The following is a 15,682-nucleotide window of genomic DNA, read 5'->3' as shown; positions in this document are numbered from 1 at the left end:
CTCATTTTAAACAAGAATATGGAGACAGTGAAAAGGAATGACTCATTCTCCTGCAGCAGAGTCAGGCTCAAAATGAGCAACTATCTATTGAAATTGTTGTTAGAGTAGTTTTGCACAAAAACATTGGTACATATTAACTATTGAAATGATGCAGAATTATTGCAGATGTATGTATATGTAAACATATACATGCATCCAGTTGTTAAATCAAATGTAATAAAAGAAAGTAAAGCCTTGAGTGTTTTAGTCATAAAAGGCTCAAGTTATATGGCAGGGCGCATATATATATATATATATATATATGTATATATATATATATATATATATATATATATATATATATATATTATATATATATATATATATATATATATATATATATATATATATATATATATATATATATATATAGTGTACTATTAATTAGAAATGCAAAAAAGTAAATTGTACCTGCTCAGTGTCTAGGCAGGAAATGAAAACATTGAGCCCAGTTACTCAAAGGAAAGGAAAGGAAAGGAAAGGAAATGAAAGGAAAGGAAAGGAAAGGAAAGGAAACGAAAGGAAAAAAAGCTTGCCAGGGAGAAATAGACAACAATTACACTTGCCCTAGGAGGCCGAGGGAACCTGACCACGTTGCTATGGAAACTCAAGTACAGCAGAAAGTAACACAAAAATCAATTCAGATTGAGCTTATCTCTCCCTCTTACTCGCTGCCTTCTCATTTCACAAGGGCTACGAAGCATGCTTCTACTCTAAATCACATTCTGACTATTGCAGTACTTTGCAGCTATAAGTGTAACAAACACAAAACCTGCTCTTTCTTATTAATTCTAAATTACAAATGTGGATTGTGCCGTTTAGCAAACAAAAAAAGGCTTCAAATCCACTTCTTAGAAAATATCTGAGAGAGGTGCTGCTTTAACTGTTCAACAACAGAACATAAATCAGCCTCTGTCTTGGATGCACCATTCATCCTTATTCTTTCTCTCCATCCCCTTCACTCGCTTATTCGCTCGCTCAGAGGGGCAGCAGCAGCTGTATGCAGGTGATAAGCGTGTGCAGCGATGGGTACTTGGCTCTGATTGGTCAGCTCGACTCCTACGCTGATGGGAAGATTGCAGGCTGCGTCTGTCAAAAGGCCACATGGCTGTCACCTCATGACGTCACTGCCGCAAACAGTCAACCGACCACAGTCTCAGTGCAAACACTGATTTAAATGTTTCCTGTATTAGGCTCTATTTCTATATTTATGAGTCTGATATAGAAATACCGCTGGTAGGTCCTCTCATAATAAACTCCTTGTAAAATAAACACAAACAATTATGAGGATCTCAGGTGCAGAACAGATCTGAACTCTGTAGTGAGGATAAGGCAGAAACTGACTCCCTGTTGCCCATCCAGCTCTGTTGATTTCACCACAGCCACTTAGCAGCAGTCTGCTGGGATTTCTGGTGTTTGGATCTAAGTTGTTGAATGTGTGATGGGAAGGTGAGGTCAAAGACAGGCTCCAAGAATACTCAGTGTGTGGGACTGAGAGAGTGTGCCAGAGAAAAAGCAAAAAGAAAGAAAATGAGCCTTGAAAAAAAATGCTTTGTGCCTCCTGCATCAAAAATAATATGGAGGGTCACCTTGCAGCAAGTTTAGCTGGTCATTTGCTCGTGAAGAATTCAATTTGATAAAGAATTTTTTGGAAACACAAGCAAAGACTATTGTAACCAGCTGAAAGAATAAGACTTTAATATTGTAGGCATAAACAATAGACAAATACGCAGGTTTTCTTACCAAATAGCATTTACTGATAACATTTTACTGTCAGAAGGAGTTATATCACATTATTTTTTTATTATTTCTGTTTATTTAGCAACTAAAGTTTAAAAAAAAACAGGACAAAGGTAAAAACTATTAAAATCCTAAAAATAAAAAAAGCAATTCGAGAAGCAGTCATGATCCCAAGAGAGGAAGACAGACACTGAAGTCCTATTTGCTGTTCAACACAAGACAGGTGGCTGGCACAGCAGAAAAAAAGGGTTTTTCTGCTCAGAGCAGACCGAAGGTAAACGTTTTGAGTCTGATGGGAAATATTATGTGCAGCAGGAAATCTAGTATTCCAAATCACCCGGATTGGATTATTTACCGTGAAACATGGCAGTGGCAGCATTATGGCATTGAGATATTTTTTTTTTTCAGCAGGCACAGGGAAGGTTGTCAGAACTGATGAAAAGATGGATGGAGCTAAATAAAGGGCAACACTGAAGACTGCAGAAAACTTGATACTGAAGCACAGGAATAAATGTTTATCAAGCCAAGAAACCTAAACATAAAGTCACAGAAACTATGAAATGGTTTATTTTACTGATTAGTGAGAATTGTCCAGTCAAAGCTAAAGGCGTCTGAGAATTGAGGACTCAAAAATTAATGTTAGCATAATGAGAATGCTATTTATAAAACAGCTTTTTGTACGATACTGTTCAGGTCAGTGCTATGCTGTTACATTAGCTTCATTAAATTTCAACCAGTGTTGGTAAAAACACAGTCTGATAGAATATGGTTGCATTCACAGCACTTGATTGATTCACAGAAAAAATTGGATTGGATGATAAATGTTATCATAAGCGAACTGGACATTCAAATAAAACGCCAGGTTTAAATGTAATATGAGCTGATCTATCTCGCTGTTCTGCACTAAAGACACCCAATTATATCTCCTCCTCTGATTGGTGTCCAGCAGGTGTTCTAAAACCATACTCATGTCTAATCAGTGTTACAGATGCTTAGCATGGGGCCGTCGGCTCCGAGGCTCAGTGTGAAAGTTTAAAGAGGCTCAGTGTGATTTACTGTATTTTTCCAGATTTACCACCCTGGGAGCAGAATAAGAGCACGTATTAATCCTTGATTGGATAGACGATGACAGAGAAAAAACTGAGTGAAAAATCCTTATTAGGGTCAGCAGGGTGATTTCAGTTATTAAGTGCCTTTTTTACTCTAATCAGGCACTTTTAAGATGGGATCAGACATCGCATTATGTGACTAAGCACACCACTATGTCTCCATTTATCCCAGTTATTCAGCTGGGAACACATGGATCTAAACACCACCACCTGTCACAAAATGAAATCTACATACAGGAGAGCTTATAAACAAAAATATTGAAGGTTCAGGATGTAATTAGCTCACACTATGCATATTACTGATCTGGTGTCAGGGAGGTTCTGGCCTGGTTCCAGTCCACAGAAATCTTTAAACTCTGGCAGACCCTCCGCAGTAAAGGAGCTCTACCCCTTATTTAAATCCTTATTTCAATCTTTCTGTAAACAAATTTCACATATTACTATTTGGAATTTCTTTATTCTAAAGTGTAATGTTTCATCTAATTCTCTTCATTATGGTTCTATGATTGGTACCAGATCTTTACAAAATCAACTAGACCAAAATTTAATTTCGTCCTCATTTTCTACACCTCGTTTCAGTAAAACTCACTGGTGCGCATCCTATAAATTTACAACATCATAAGCCAGATTAGTGTAGCGCACTCCTCAAAATCAGTGCTCATTTCAGCTGCGTTTATTCCAAGTCAAAAACAAAGAGCCATCCTTCACAGCCAAATTGCCTATTAAAGATGAGAGCGTGTTCAGTCTCCCATTGCGCCCCGCCATCACCACCCTAATCATTCCCTGCCTAAACAACCTAATGGCTGCCATATTGCCACTGTTTATTAGTAAACACTGATGGAAGGATGCCCGGCTCAACAGTTGTTGATTTTGTCTGTCCGTATGGACTATCAGCTGGGAATCGCAGCCACTGTGCCAGAATGTTGTCTGCTGTTCAGTCTCCCATCACTAAACAGATTGCCTTATTGTTTCATGTGCGTAATGGCTGTAAGTGAATGATTTAGAACACATAAGCCTTAGATAAAACATTAAATAAATCAGAAAACTCCCAAAAAGCTTTCTGCTCATAAAAATTTTTTTTTTTAAATCCCCATGAGGATGTAAAACCAAGGCCTACAATTTGCATTGCATTTCAATAAAAATTTACAAGCCTATGGTTCTGCTGCTGATGCTCCAAAGATCACCTTTGCTTTAAGATGCTTTTGGGAAGCCCAGTCCAAGATCGATTTCCCTCCATCTCAGTCTCAGTAACCCTGCAATCGATCCTTATCAAATATGTATCACATCCTCAAACCCTCAGCTCGGCTAAGATGGAGACTTCAAACACCAGCGGCTCAAAGAGAGAGTAAGTTAGAGGAGAGCACGGTTTACTTCTTTTCCAAATAGAAAACCTCATTACCGAGTAAATATGAGAAACTGAAAGATGATAAAAGAAAAAAGGGAAAGCCACATTATCAAGAAATGACAAGTTTTACAGTTAAAATGTAAGCTATAACAGTAAAGCTTTTAAAATAAGACTGAATTAAAATTACAATAGATTTAATGTCACACAAAAAAACACCACCCAGCTCCTATCTCCATTTTAATGTTGCTTCTTGCTAAAAGGGTCTTGTCTCGTCCTCCTATTCCTCAAACTCCCCATCACATGGCGCTCATATGTTGCAAATGCACAAAATGCATCCTTCAGCTCACGTTTCCATAATTCTCTGTGGCAGCAGCGTGATTAATGCACACAACTATTGTTTTTTTTTTTAGGGGGGTGGAGGGATTCTTTTTCCCTTTCTGTTATAGAACTCACCCCATCCTCCAACCCCCAAAACACCTCCAATTTGTGCAGCTGCAGATTATAAATGCAAAAAATGTCAACTTTGGAAGAAAACATGGAGAACTAGCCTCCCACACCTTTTAGCTTTAAGGAAGCTCTGTGTGTGTGTGTGTGTGTGTGTGTGTGTGTGTGTGTATGGGTGGGTTTGTTCAGCTATTCTTCTTAGAACCATTTTTGGCATTTTTACAAACCTTCCGAAGACCGATGAGCCTAATGGGTTCAAAGGTCATCTCTAATTCAATGGACCCCTCTTTTTTAGCAATAAGGGTTAGGTTTAGATGTATGGTGTGAATTAAGTTTTAGCAAATGTTAGGGTTACAGAAAATATCTAGATTTGAAATAAATACAGTGAAAATAATGAATGTAAGTCAATGCAAAGTCCCTGTAAAGATAGAAAGACGCACTATGTGTATGTGAGTGGACAGGGAGAAGGGGTGCAGTGAAAGACAAAGGTCAGCATTTCACTAACTGCTGATCTGTGTGGGAGGAGGAGGGATGGCGGGGGGAGTGAAATGATATGCTGTGTTGTTTTCATAAGGTTTCACAGCAGGAAAGGTGGAGTAGTGCAAAAAATACTAACACACACTCAGAAACCTATATGTTCGGTACATACACTCACGTTTACGGTGATACTCAGATCTACCGTCCGACTGGTATTTATTTACATGCAACGGTCAGCCATTTTTGCTTGAGCCGTGACCCAATTTTCAGCCTCTAAACAGCAAGATCAACAAACCACAGTTTGAGCAAACAGGACAAAGTGAAGTCTGTGAGAGACGCAGGAAAGAAAAAAAAAATACACTCGTGGTTAAAACAAAGGCAGTTATCAAAGAACTCCCCTTTTTACTTTTCAAGTCTTTTCCTTTTCATGTTTTCTCAATCTGCTCTCTCCTCTAAATTTCAAAGCTTGTTCTCACCACTGTGCCCTCCTTTCAAGGTTGGCCTGACTTTGGGCGTGTTGAATTTTACAACCCTATCCCTGCCTGCCTTCTGGTGCCCTCATTGTCAATCTAAGTAAAAAAAGAACATTTTAAAAATGGAGGCAGTGGGACATCACTGGCATGATAAATCCCTGCCCAAACAGCAATGCCTTAAGCCAAAGCACCCACAGCCGCACCTCTGAAGACAACTACAGCAATCACGTGACTCAACTTGTGGATGGCTGTGACTGTAATTCTATTAGCAAGCAAACTGTTTAATTAGTCTCTATATACAAACTCACAGATCATAGAATGTGTGAGAGTTGAAGAGAAATGAACATGGCTGAAAAAAGGCTTGCAGATTTTTTTTTTTTACTGAATGCTTTAGATACTGGATTAACTTATTAGCATAAAACAAATAAATCTTGCTTTTTTTTATGAAGATAGAAATTGACTGGGGCACTGGGACAAGCAGGTTATATAATGAGATGGGAGGAAAAAACTGAATATGAGTAAAATTCAAGGCCAGAGAAAACGGATGGAAAGGACAAAGAACCTGAGAATGAAAGGAAGCACGGATACAAAGAAAACGGTCAAAAAGCAAGGTTTATATTTTCTAGCCAATAGTTTAATGTTTCATTTCACAAAAAAATGTGAAGACATTGGCTTTTATGGTATAAAATAACATGCTTAACAGGACTCAGATCTTTGATGTCAGGACACAGTGTATAATGCTGCGCAATCAGTTCATGAAAAATAATTTCTTGTGTTTCAGGTTGCGGGGACTTGTCTCAAAAGAAACCTTAGCCAGGAAGAGGTGTTTGCTGTATATAACAAGATTAAAGTTTGAAGAACCAGTGAGAATGCCTCGATGGATTTAAGTTACTTTAAATTTTAGGTGATTGTTGGTGCCAGACACAGTTCAAGTGGAATATTTATTCACAGCCATCTCTAAACTTTACCAAGAATGGTCTGGGGAAAAAAAGAATCAATTCAGTGGGTCACTGTTGTGTGGTCAGGAATACCTTCTTGGGCAGACTGGTTTGACAGAGAGGAAACAGCAACTCAAAAAAAAAACAACCCTCCTTAACGGCAAGGTAAGCAGAACACCATCTCTGAACACATTAATGTTCAATCTTAAGGGCTACAGAAGGAGAAGACCACACATGGTGCAACTCCTGTTAAGAAAAAATAGGAAATTGAGGTTACATTTCACATAGAGGCTCACCAAATCTTGGCAGGAGCAGATTGGAAAACCCCTGGTCGGTCCAATAAGTTAGTTTCAGATTACACATTCAGAAGAAACAGTCAGACATTGCTGTAAACATCAGGGAAGCATAAGTCCTCATATTAATGGGTCAGGTTGGTGGTGGGTTATTTTCTCACTACACTGTGGCAACTTTAGTACCAAAATGCCACAGTGTACCTGAGTATATTGAAAAAACTGGTTACAAAGATAAAGTAATTTCTGTAAAGCTTTCATCAGGAATTATGAAACGGTGTAAAGGACACCATAAACCTTTCTGCCCACTGCTAGAGGTCAAATCTGAAGCTGAAAGGCCAGCATGTTAATTCAAGGAGGAGACCTTTCTAATGACAAATGAAACTTCACTTCCCCATCACTCAAAAGTGAGAATGTTTTCTTACCTTGGGTTCAGTTAATTTGGCCAGATGGTTTCAGTAAAATTAATCACGCCACTTGGATCATCTTCATCATACGGTTTGTCTGTTTTAATTCCTCAGCCTGTCATGTTTCAGTCAGTTTATTGGTTATGCATAAAATATATGCAGAGCACCTCAGGTGATGGTGTGTCTTTTTCAGATAACAAAATAATTTGATTTATTGTCACAGGCATTGCAATGTAGAGTGGGTAGACAAGAAAGCCTTTGTTTGAAGAATGTATTAATTTTCCATTATACATTATTTGAAATATTTATGTGTAAGCAAAAGCATTAATTATTATATGTTAATTAGCATAAAAAGATTAGTTTAAAAATTGACATTTAGATTAAAAAACATACCTATTTGGATGAAGATGCATGAAGACTTTCAGAATGTCACAGACTGTCTCAAGATTGTTAATTAATCTTAGTATTTTTGCCATGTTAGTGTAGTGTTGTTCTTTCTGACCAGTTTTTCTTTTGCTCCTGAAGAAAAGCATCCTCACAACTTGACACTCCATGGGGTGTTTAGAGGTGCCACCAGTTTTAGGTGTTTCCATGTTCAGTTTTGTTGAGTCTCAACACTGCCCCAAATTATATGTTCCAATATTACCTTCACTGCACATTATAAATCACAGTATTATTGTTGGTACCAAAACTCTGAGCACAGTTTTATAACCAATATTGACAAAAGTAAGGGATATTATTGCAGATGTCCTGTTGACTTTTTCAGAAGCTTCTACCAAAAGTTTAGGTGAATGAAATCCCGGTTAACAAAATTACATCAATCACTGGTCTGATAACTTACAGTGTCCATCAGGACGACTCAAGCATTTGTGATGTTTCTGCAATCAGGCATTTAATTTATGCTTCATCTGCACAACATTTACAAGTAGCACAAGGTTCCTACAGCAACTTGAGTTTGCATCTCATTCCGTATCTGAGCTCTTGTGTGCACCCAAGGCCACCAAACTCATTACTCCCGCCTTGTATCATGAATGATGAGAGACAAAGGGAAGTAGATGGTAAACACAAAAACACAGACAGTGCCAGCTCCATCCCTTTTTAAAAGCAAAGACACTGCACATACAGACAAGGGCATGTGAACAAAAGCAACCAGCACAGACACAAACATGCACACATGAGCTGTCTAGGTCGGCCATATAAAATCCTGGCATGAACACAGTAGGCTATAGCCCCCTCCTCTGCCCCTACTCTGCTTTCTTTGTCTTTTTAAATTCCCCCTTTCATGTCTCTATTAGCTCTGTCAATTGTTTATTAAAAGCGGCAAGGAGGCGATCGGAGCCGGGCACTTGTAAAGCTCGTGCAGAGAGATGCGCTTTAAAATTCATGACAAGTTAATGGTATGTTAGTGGCAACATTAGGACCCGGTGAGCCTGCATCGTGCTCATTTACATTGAAGCAGGCTGCTTCAAATGACTACTAAGCAGTCCTCGTTCTGAAAGGTAATTCATATTGTAATTAACTTTTCAATCACAGCTGATTAATTAAGACAAGCCCTGGTCTGTAATTATGCATCTATTTTTACTTCTAATGTGGATCACTTATTAGTCCAAGATTTTAGCAGCCACATTCATTTTTTACAAGATAGTGAGTCACAGACTTTACACAAATACACATTTACAGCTCATAATAATAATGCAGTGGTGACCTAAGGGCTAGTTGTTTTATAGTATCTGCTCTCATTGTCCTTTTATTTGAGCAACGTCTCCAGACCTGTTTTTGCTCTTATTTTGATGAACAATGCAAGGGTAGAGGAGTGCACTTGACGCTACTATTCCCAACAAAAAACCCAGATTAATAATTTAGTGCATCTGTGGGATAGCTTTATTTTGTTTCCACTGAGACTGAATCTTCTTTTATGAAAAGAAAAAAGAGGCTTTAAAAAGTCAGAAAACTAGGATGGGTCAAATTGCAGGCTGCTACCATTGTCAAGTTTCTTCATGATGTGTCTCTCCCTAGTTCTTTGCTTGCACACACACGCACACGCCGACACACACCCACACTCCTTGAGTCAACATACCCTCTCCATAACAGTGCGAGGTGAATCCGCTCATGCATCAGAATCTCCCATCAAATATTTATCACCAAGCAGCAGTGATTTTGACCGTGTGCTCATGCTTTTGACAGCACTCGCCTGCTGCGGCGCTTATTGGAGTAAACACGGACAATCCAATATTGTTGTTCTCTTGTACACTTGCAAATAAATAAAAAATAAAAATAAAACATGCTGGAGGAATACAGTAGGCTTCATTAAAAAATTCATTTTTTAATGAAGCCTACTGTGTTATCTTTTCAAATTCATTTGAAAAGATACATCATTAGAGGGGCTGATTTAATTGGTAACAAATGAAAGAAACAGTCTTCTTTGTGTTTATTTGGGGATTTTATGGCAGCCACATTCAACACAAAGTACAGCATAACCCTGAAGTCGAGAATAAAATTATACAAGTAGTTAGCCATTCCAAGTCAATGCTTTGTAGATGCAAACTTCATACCAATAGCAGTCACAAATATTTCAGGTTGCATTTCTACAAGTTTTACACATACAGTTAATATTTTGCCTATTTGTCTTCGCAAAATAGGTTTTGACGCAGTTAGACTGGATTGCAAGCATTTGTGAGCATCAGATGTCAGATGTCATCAGATGTCAAGTTCTAGCATTAGAGGTGTGTTTAGGGTTGTTGACATGTTGCAAAGTGAACCTGCATTCCAATCTCAAGCCTGTAATAATCTCAAGATTATAACAGACTTTTTTATAAAGCAGATTATAACGGCTTTATTTAGCTCCATCCATGTTTCCCTGAACTGTGGGGATGATGAGTCAAGGGTGATGCACAGTGTTCGTTTTCCTTCATTTATAGCATTTTGCATGAAGGCAAATTGGTCTCATCTTTCCACAGTATCTTCTTATACATATTAATGTCTGAAATGTGGTTTGTAAAAATCAATTTGAAGAGGGCTAGACATAACCAATTTTAAATTTCTATATATTTCTTTTCCGCTTCAGAATTTGGCACTTCTTAGTGTGTGCTCTCTTAAAGAAAATCCAATAAAACACAAAAGTTTGTGGTTTCAAGACAAAAAGGGGATATGAATACTTTCGCAAGGACTAATTTTTAACAACAAACTCTCATTGTCTTTATAGAACTGAAATGCAGTTTTGTATGCTAAACCTTGACATTGGACAGTTTTTTTCCACCTGAGCACAACATGAAAACCTTGTCTACACAATTGATTTCATTTGCAGAGCATAATCATATCTGCATGCTCCATATTTGCTCAATCTCCGTGACATCAGGCGTTGTCTTCAACCTGCAGTTTTCTGCGAACAGCTGGGGAAACCTCAAGTAAATAAGTCTGCAGCATGGATCAGAAGACACATCTTCATGCCTGAGCAGACGCATTTAAAATGCCTCCAAAATGTTGTCCCAGATTCTGCCCTCAGTCAAATGACATTAAGGGCTCGCTTACAGGTCCCTGAACGCCTCAGTATGGAGGAGGAATCAGCCAGCGGGCAGCACATGGAGCAATCAAAGAGATATGCATCCCATTTAAGATGAGTCAAAATTCAACCAGCTGAATGTTCTGGTGCTCTGTGTTATCATGCTGTTTTGCTGGATTCAAGCAAGGAAGGTAACTAGGTCAATGTAATGTAACGCTATGTAAATTGAGCCACTTTACCCCCTTGCTGGAGTCAAAATGGAGTTGGCTGAGAGGGGAGTGTGTACAGGAGAGAGAAAGCCAGTGATTCAATCTGACAGTTATCAACATCCTCTGGCTAGTGTAGAGACTGAGCTGCAGAGCCTGCAGAGCCCCAGCACACAGCAACAACAACAACCAGGTAAGAAGATGACTTCCAGTAAATATTGCTCTAATAGTAGAGACCAATAAGAGAGAAGTCAGCTATTCCTTTGTCAAACATTAATGCCACATATAGCAGTTTACATTTTGCCCAGTTTTATGTTAAACTCCCTACAAAATTTACAGGACTTTACATCCATTTCATTTATTTTATACTTTGAGATTTTGCAGATCACAATCAACTTTTTTCTTCCTGTCACCTCAGGCAGTTTGCATGCAGCTGCAGAAGTATAACTTGTCATACCTGAGCTGAGTGAAACTGTGTCTTTTTCCCATGATACGACGGAGACATAGGCCTCCACAGAAGCGGGGATAATGCACTTGAAGACGGCCACACTGCCTCGCATAGCCTTCTGGTCAGCCACTCTGACTGTGTAGGGTTCCCGTGAAACTAATGAACGAGAAAAAATATAAAAACATGTCAACTTATTGATCATTAAAGACCTTTTTCAGTATGCTACGATAATGCTGCATTATTAAAGATCTTGCGTAATCATTTATCCTTCTTAGCAAAGCAATAGCTTTATAAGTACTTAAGCATTGATTGTGACTGAATTAAATGGTCATGGTTGAGTTGGAATGAACCGGATTTTCATTTGACCTGTTAATGTCTGTAAAGAGGTCATACATGTGACATCATCGCCTATGTTTAAATTGGCCAAAGAAATTTCAAAAAGGCTACTCATGGTGTACAACTTTCCCTTTATAAAAGTGATTCCACTGAGTAAAGCTGAGTAAATGAACTAAAGCTGATGTTTTTGCCTAAAGGTCCAAAACTGTCAAGTTGGAAGGAAGTAGTTGAGGATAAAAATTACAACCTTCTTTAACAATTTTAGAAAAGGAATGTAACTTATTGCAGATGTAAAAATATAATTCCATGTTGGCCCTGTTTAAAAAAAGGACTTATTTACATGTGTAGTTTTAGTTTTACTTTGAGGAACAAGATGTAAGCCATGCTTTCTTCAAAAAGAGAAGGTCCTTTTACCATCCGGTGATGTTGGGTAGTTTGACCACTATCATTTGGGGAGATCTGGAAAGCAAATGTCTATCCTAATTGGACAAATTCACAATTTTTTTTATCTGGGGTAGCACGATTAACAAATGAATATATTTAAGTCAAATTAACCTTTAAAGCAGCAATATTTTAAAAAATATATACATTAAAATATAAGCTTCTATTTCCATCTGCAGAAATGCATCACTCTCAGTCAGAAACAACCAACCAGAGACAGGAGGAATCCGTGAATCATGTTTGTCTATGAGCTTTCATGTCTTCAATGTATTAATGGCAGAAAAAACTTTTTTAAATAAAAGTTACATATTGCAGCTTTAATTAATATGATGAAAAGCAAAAAATTTGCAGATAATGAAAATCTCTCTTCAGACTACTGCAAAATCTTGGCCGTATACCGTTTTTTTTTTTCAACTAATTACTAATTTACTATGAGTAAAGCAAGTAAAGCAGCAACTATAATCGGTAGATTTAATGTATGCATAAAGTCTGCGGTTTCTACTCTCTTTGTTATCACTGCTTCATTTACCCTACCTTTATGAAAACTGCCCTCTGTCATGTCTCCTCAGCAGACTCACCAGCTTTGATGTGGACATCCTGGCTCCTGATCTTGCCAGAAGGATTCTCGGCAGTGCAGTAATATGTGTTGTCATGGATCAGCTTGCTGAAGCTGGATGGCAGGAAGTTGAAGATTTGAAGAGTTCCATTAGGATGGACATGGCGAATGCCCGGGACATCATAGATCTCCTCCCCGGTAGCCAAATACCACCGCAGCGACGCGGGCGGCGCTCCCCCAGCAGGACAGGGAACCGAAGTCCCCGTTGTGCTGGCAAATACTACCTCTTGCAGAGATGCATTGACAAAGTATAGGCTGGAATGCAGATCTTCACCGAAAACTGGAAGAGACAAAACACAAAAATAAACAGACTCTTTTTAACCCCTTCTATGGATAAAGTATTTTTTGTCAAGTTTATTATTTATATTTCTGTTTACATGGGTTATATCTTGGTTTTATTTCCCATAATAGCAAGTTTAAAAGCACCAAACCAAAAGAAGATACAATCCCAAAAATTCGAAGCGTTTTCAATTTGGATACATAAATAATTAAAAATTAGACGTTTTTTGAGTATTCTTCAAAATCATTGACTGCATGTTAGTCTCTTCACAGTCAGGATTTCATTCTTTGGAAGTTTGGATCATTAAATTAACAACAAACAATTATGAGTTATGAATTAACTTATGAACAATTTTCTTGTTCATATAAAAGTTTCAATTTAGGCCTGCATCAGAGTAAAGTGAATGCTACTAAATCCATCCATCCATGTTCTTTCACTTCATGCAAAACTATTCTCTGGAGGAACATAGGGAAATAAATGTCAATGTTGGGCCAATTAACTTTACAGAAATCTACAGCTGTTTGATTTTAAATGAAAAAGCTCGGCAAGCAGACATGAAAGGCTGAGTTTGTTTGCATTTCAGGCAAAAGCACAGTGACTGTGTGCATCACGCTTGCCATCTCAGCCTGGTGACGAGGCGCTGCACTAAACGGCTCAAAGTGGCACTAGCAGCTGGCTTGGCTCTCAGGGGAGAAAGCATTTTAGCACTTCATAAATTCCTAACAAGGTTTCAAATTGCAGACATTTCCATCCTTTTCTCTGCTTGAGCTGCTCTGAACCAGCAATGAGACAGTCAAGTGACCTCGTCATGTAAGGCAAGTCCCTCTACTTTTATTTGTTGTTACAGATTAGAAAGGATCATTTACAGTTATTACAATGCTGCCCCTGATCGATACATCAGTATTTTCCTTATTATAAAAATGGTTGACTTATTGCTGCTGTAGAAATCCGGACAATGTCGGAAATGGAAACAGCGCTTTTAAAAAGCTGACATATGCATTAGTAAATTCAAGGAAATAAATCATCAAGTAATGTGAACTAAGTTACGGGACTGAAAGCAGAGGGCGATGTGTGCAACAATTGGTGTTTGAATGCTGCAGGGTTGCAGCGCCCCTTCTGGTGTCTGTGATGGAGGACGTAGCAACTTATCAGTTATTCCCCCCAACATAAGCTAATTTTAAATATAAACAAGTTCAATCCACAAATTTTTACATCACAAATTCTTCCATTTTGAATTCCTTTTCCATTAGTCAGAACATGTGGTAACCTAATTTAATGACTTAAAGTGATCCAAGAGAATTGTGACTTTTTTAATTTTGACTCAAGGCAAGAATTGTTTCAAAACCTAAAATGTTACTTTGAACAAAGGCAATTTCAAAACAGATATTTTTAATATTTTTAATTTGATCTAGATATGTCACAACTTTGTCACATTTGGATTATTGGTTTAATCTGAAACAGTTTCTAACTCAAGTCCTTGAAAGAAACAGATATGCATTTTTTGATACGTCCCTGGTCCAGCACACCTGAATCAAATAAAAGGCTCATTAACAGGCCTCTGCAGAATGCTGAGGATGTAATTCAGCTATTTGATGCAGGGGATGCACGAAAAAGTTGCAAGACAAAAGCTGCTGAGGACTTCAGTTAAGCTCCTGATTCTAGGTATGAAAATGAACATCTAAACTGAAACATCTATCTATCTATCTATCTATCTATCTATCTATCTATCTATCTATCTATCTATCTATCTGTCTGTCTGTCTGTCTGTCTGTCTGTCTGTCTGTCTGTCTGTCTGTCTGTCTGTCTGTCTGTCTGTCTGTCTGTCTGTCTGTCTGTCTGTCTGTCTGTCTGTCTGTCTGTCTGTCTGTCTGTCTGTCTGTCTGTCTGTCTGTCTATCTATCTATCTATCTATCTATCTATCTATCTATCTATCTATCTATCTATCTATCTATCTATCTATCTATCTATCTATCTATCTATCTATCTATCTATCTATCTATCTATCTATCTATCTATCTATCTATCCATCCAGTAATTGATGAAGGTATGCAGAATGAGATTTGGCAAAACCCAAAAGAGCAATCTAATTGTGACAGCTCTCTCATGTTTTAAATACAATATCTCATGTTTTAATACTAATATCCACTGTGTCCTCACTACTGAAGGTTGGTTCTTTACCATGAAATTATTTGAATAAGAGCAGAACACTCAGGGTTGTGGAAGTTAATGTATACAGTCCTGTCTCTGGTCTCTTAAATCAAAAAAGTTTTTGCCAGTGTGAACAGTTTAAAATGCAGCAGGATGGTGTTAAGGGTTCTCAGCGGGCCTGTGGCACTGGCCAAGATGAAAATAATACATCAAAGTCATATTAAATTCAGATTCATTCTCTTTTTTTCCATCAGCCTCAAGGAGTATCAATCTTCTCCATGCAGCGTAGATAATGCAGACCGGAGGTGGGAGGGGTTGAGGGGTCAGAACTGTACCGGTTGATGAATGGTACTCAAGATGAGTGTGAAGGACAGCACATTTTCAGACACTCAGATTTAAAATGTACTAGTTACCAATTTGTTTAAATAAAATATGCAATATTATGC

The 15,682-nt window shown here is 38.0% G+C and overlaps 1 protein-coding gene across 2 annotated transcripts in view; it reads right to left on the bottom strand.

The window, feature by feature from the left end:
* dscamb (Down syndrome cell adhesion molecule b) overlaps positions 1 to 15,682 on the bottom strand; it is a 119,721-nt gene that overhangs the window by 85,501 nt on the left and 18,538 nt on the right. For both annotated transcript variants that reach the window (XM_055028454.1, XM_055028455.1), the window contains exons 2-3: positions 12,771 to 13,088; positions 11,425 to 11,571 (exon numbers count right to left, since the gene is read on the bottom strand). In XM_055028454.1, coding sequence (XP_054884429.1) covers positions 11,425 to 11,571; positions 12,771 to 13,088 — 465 coding nt within the window. The remainder of the gene's footprint in view (positions 1 to 11,424; positions 11,572 to 12,770; positions 13,089 to 15,682) is intronic.

Source organism: Poeciliopsis prolifica, unplaced genomic scaffold (genome assembly GCF_027474105.1).
Source record: "Poeciliopsis prolifica strain line A6 unplaced genomic scaffold, Auburn_PproV2 SCAFFOLD004, whole genome shotgun sequence".
Taxonomy (NCBI): domain Eukaryota; kingdom Metazoa; phylum Chordata; class Actinopteri; order Cyprinodontiformes; family Poeciliidae; genus Poeciliopsis; species Poeciliopsis prolifica.
Note: the sequence above shows the minus strand (reverse complement) of the source record. Positions and strands in the feature narration are given on the sequence as shown.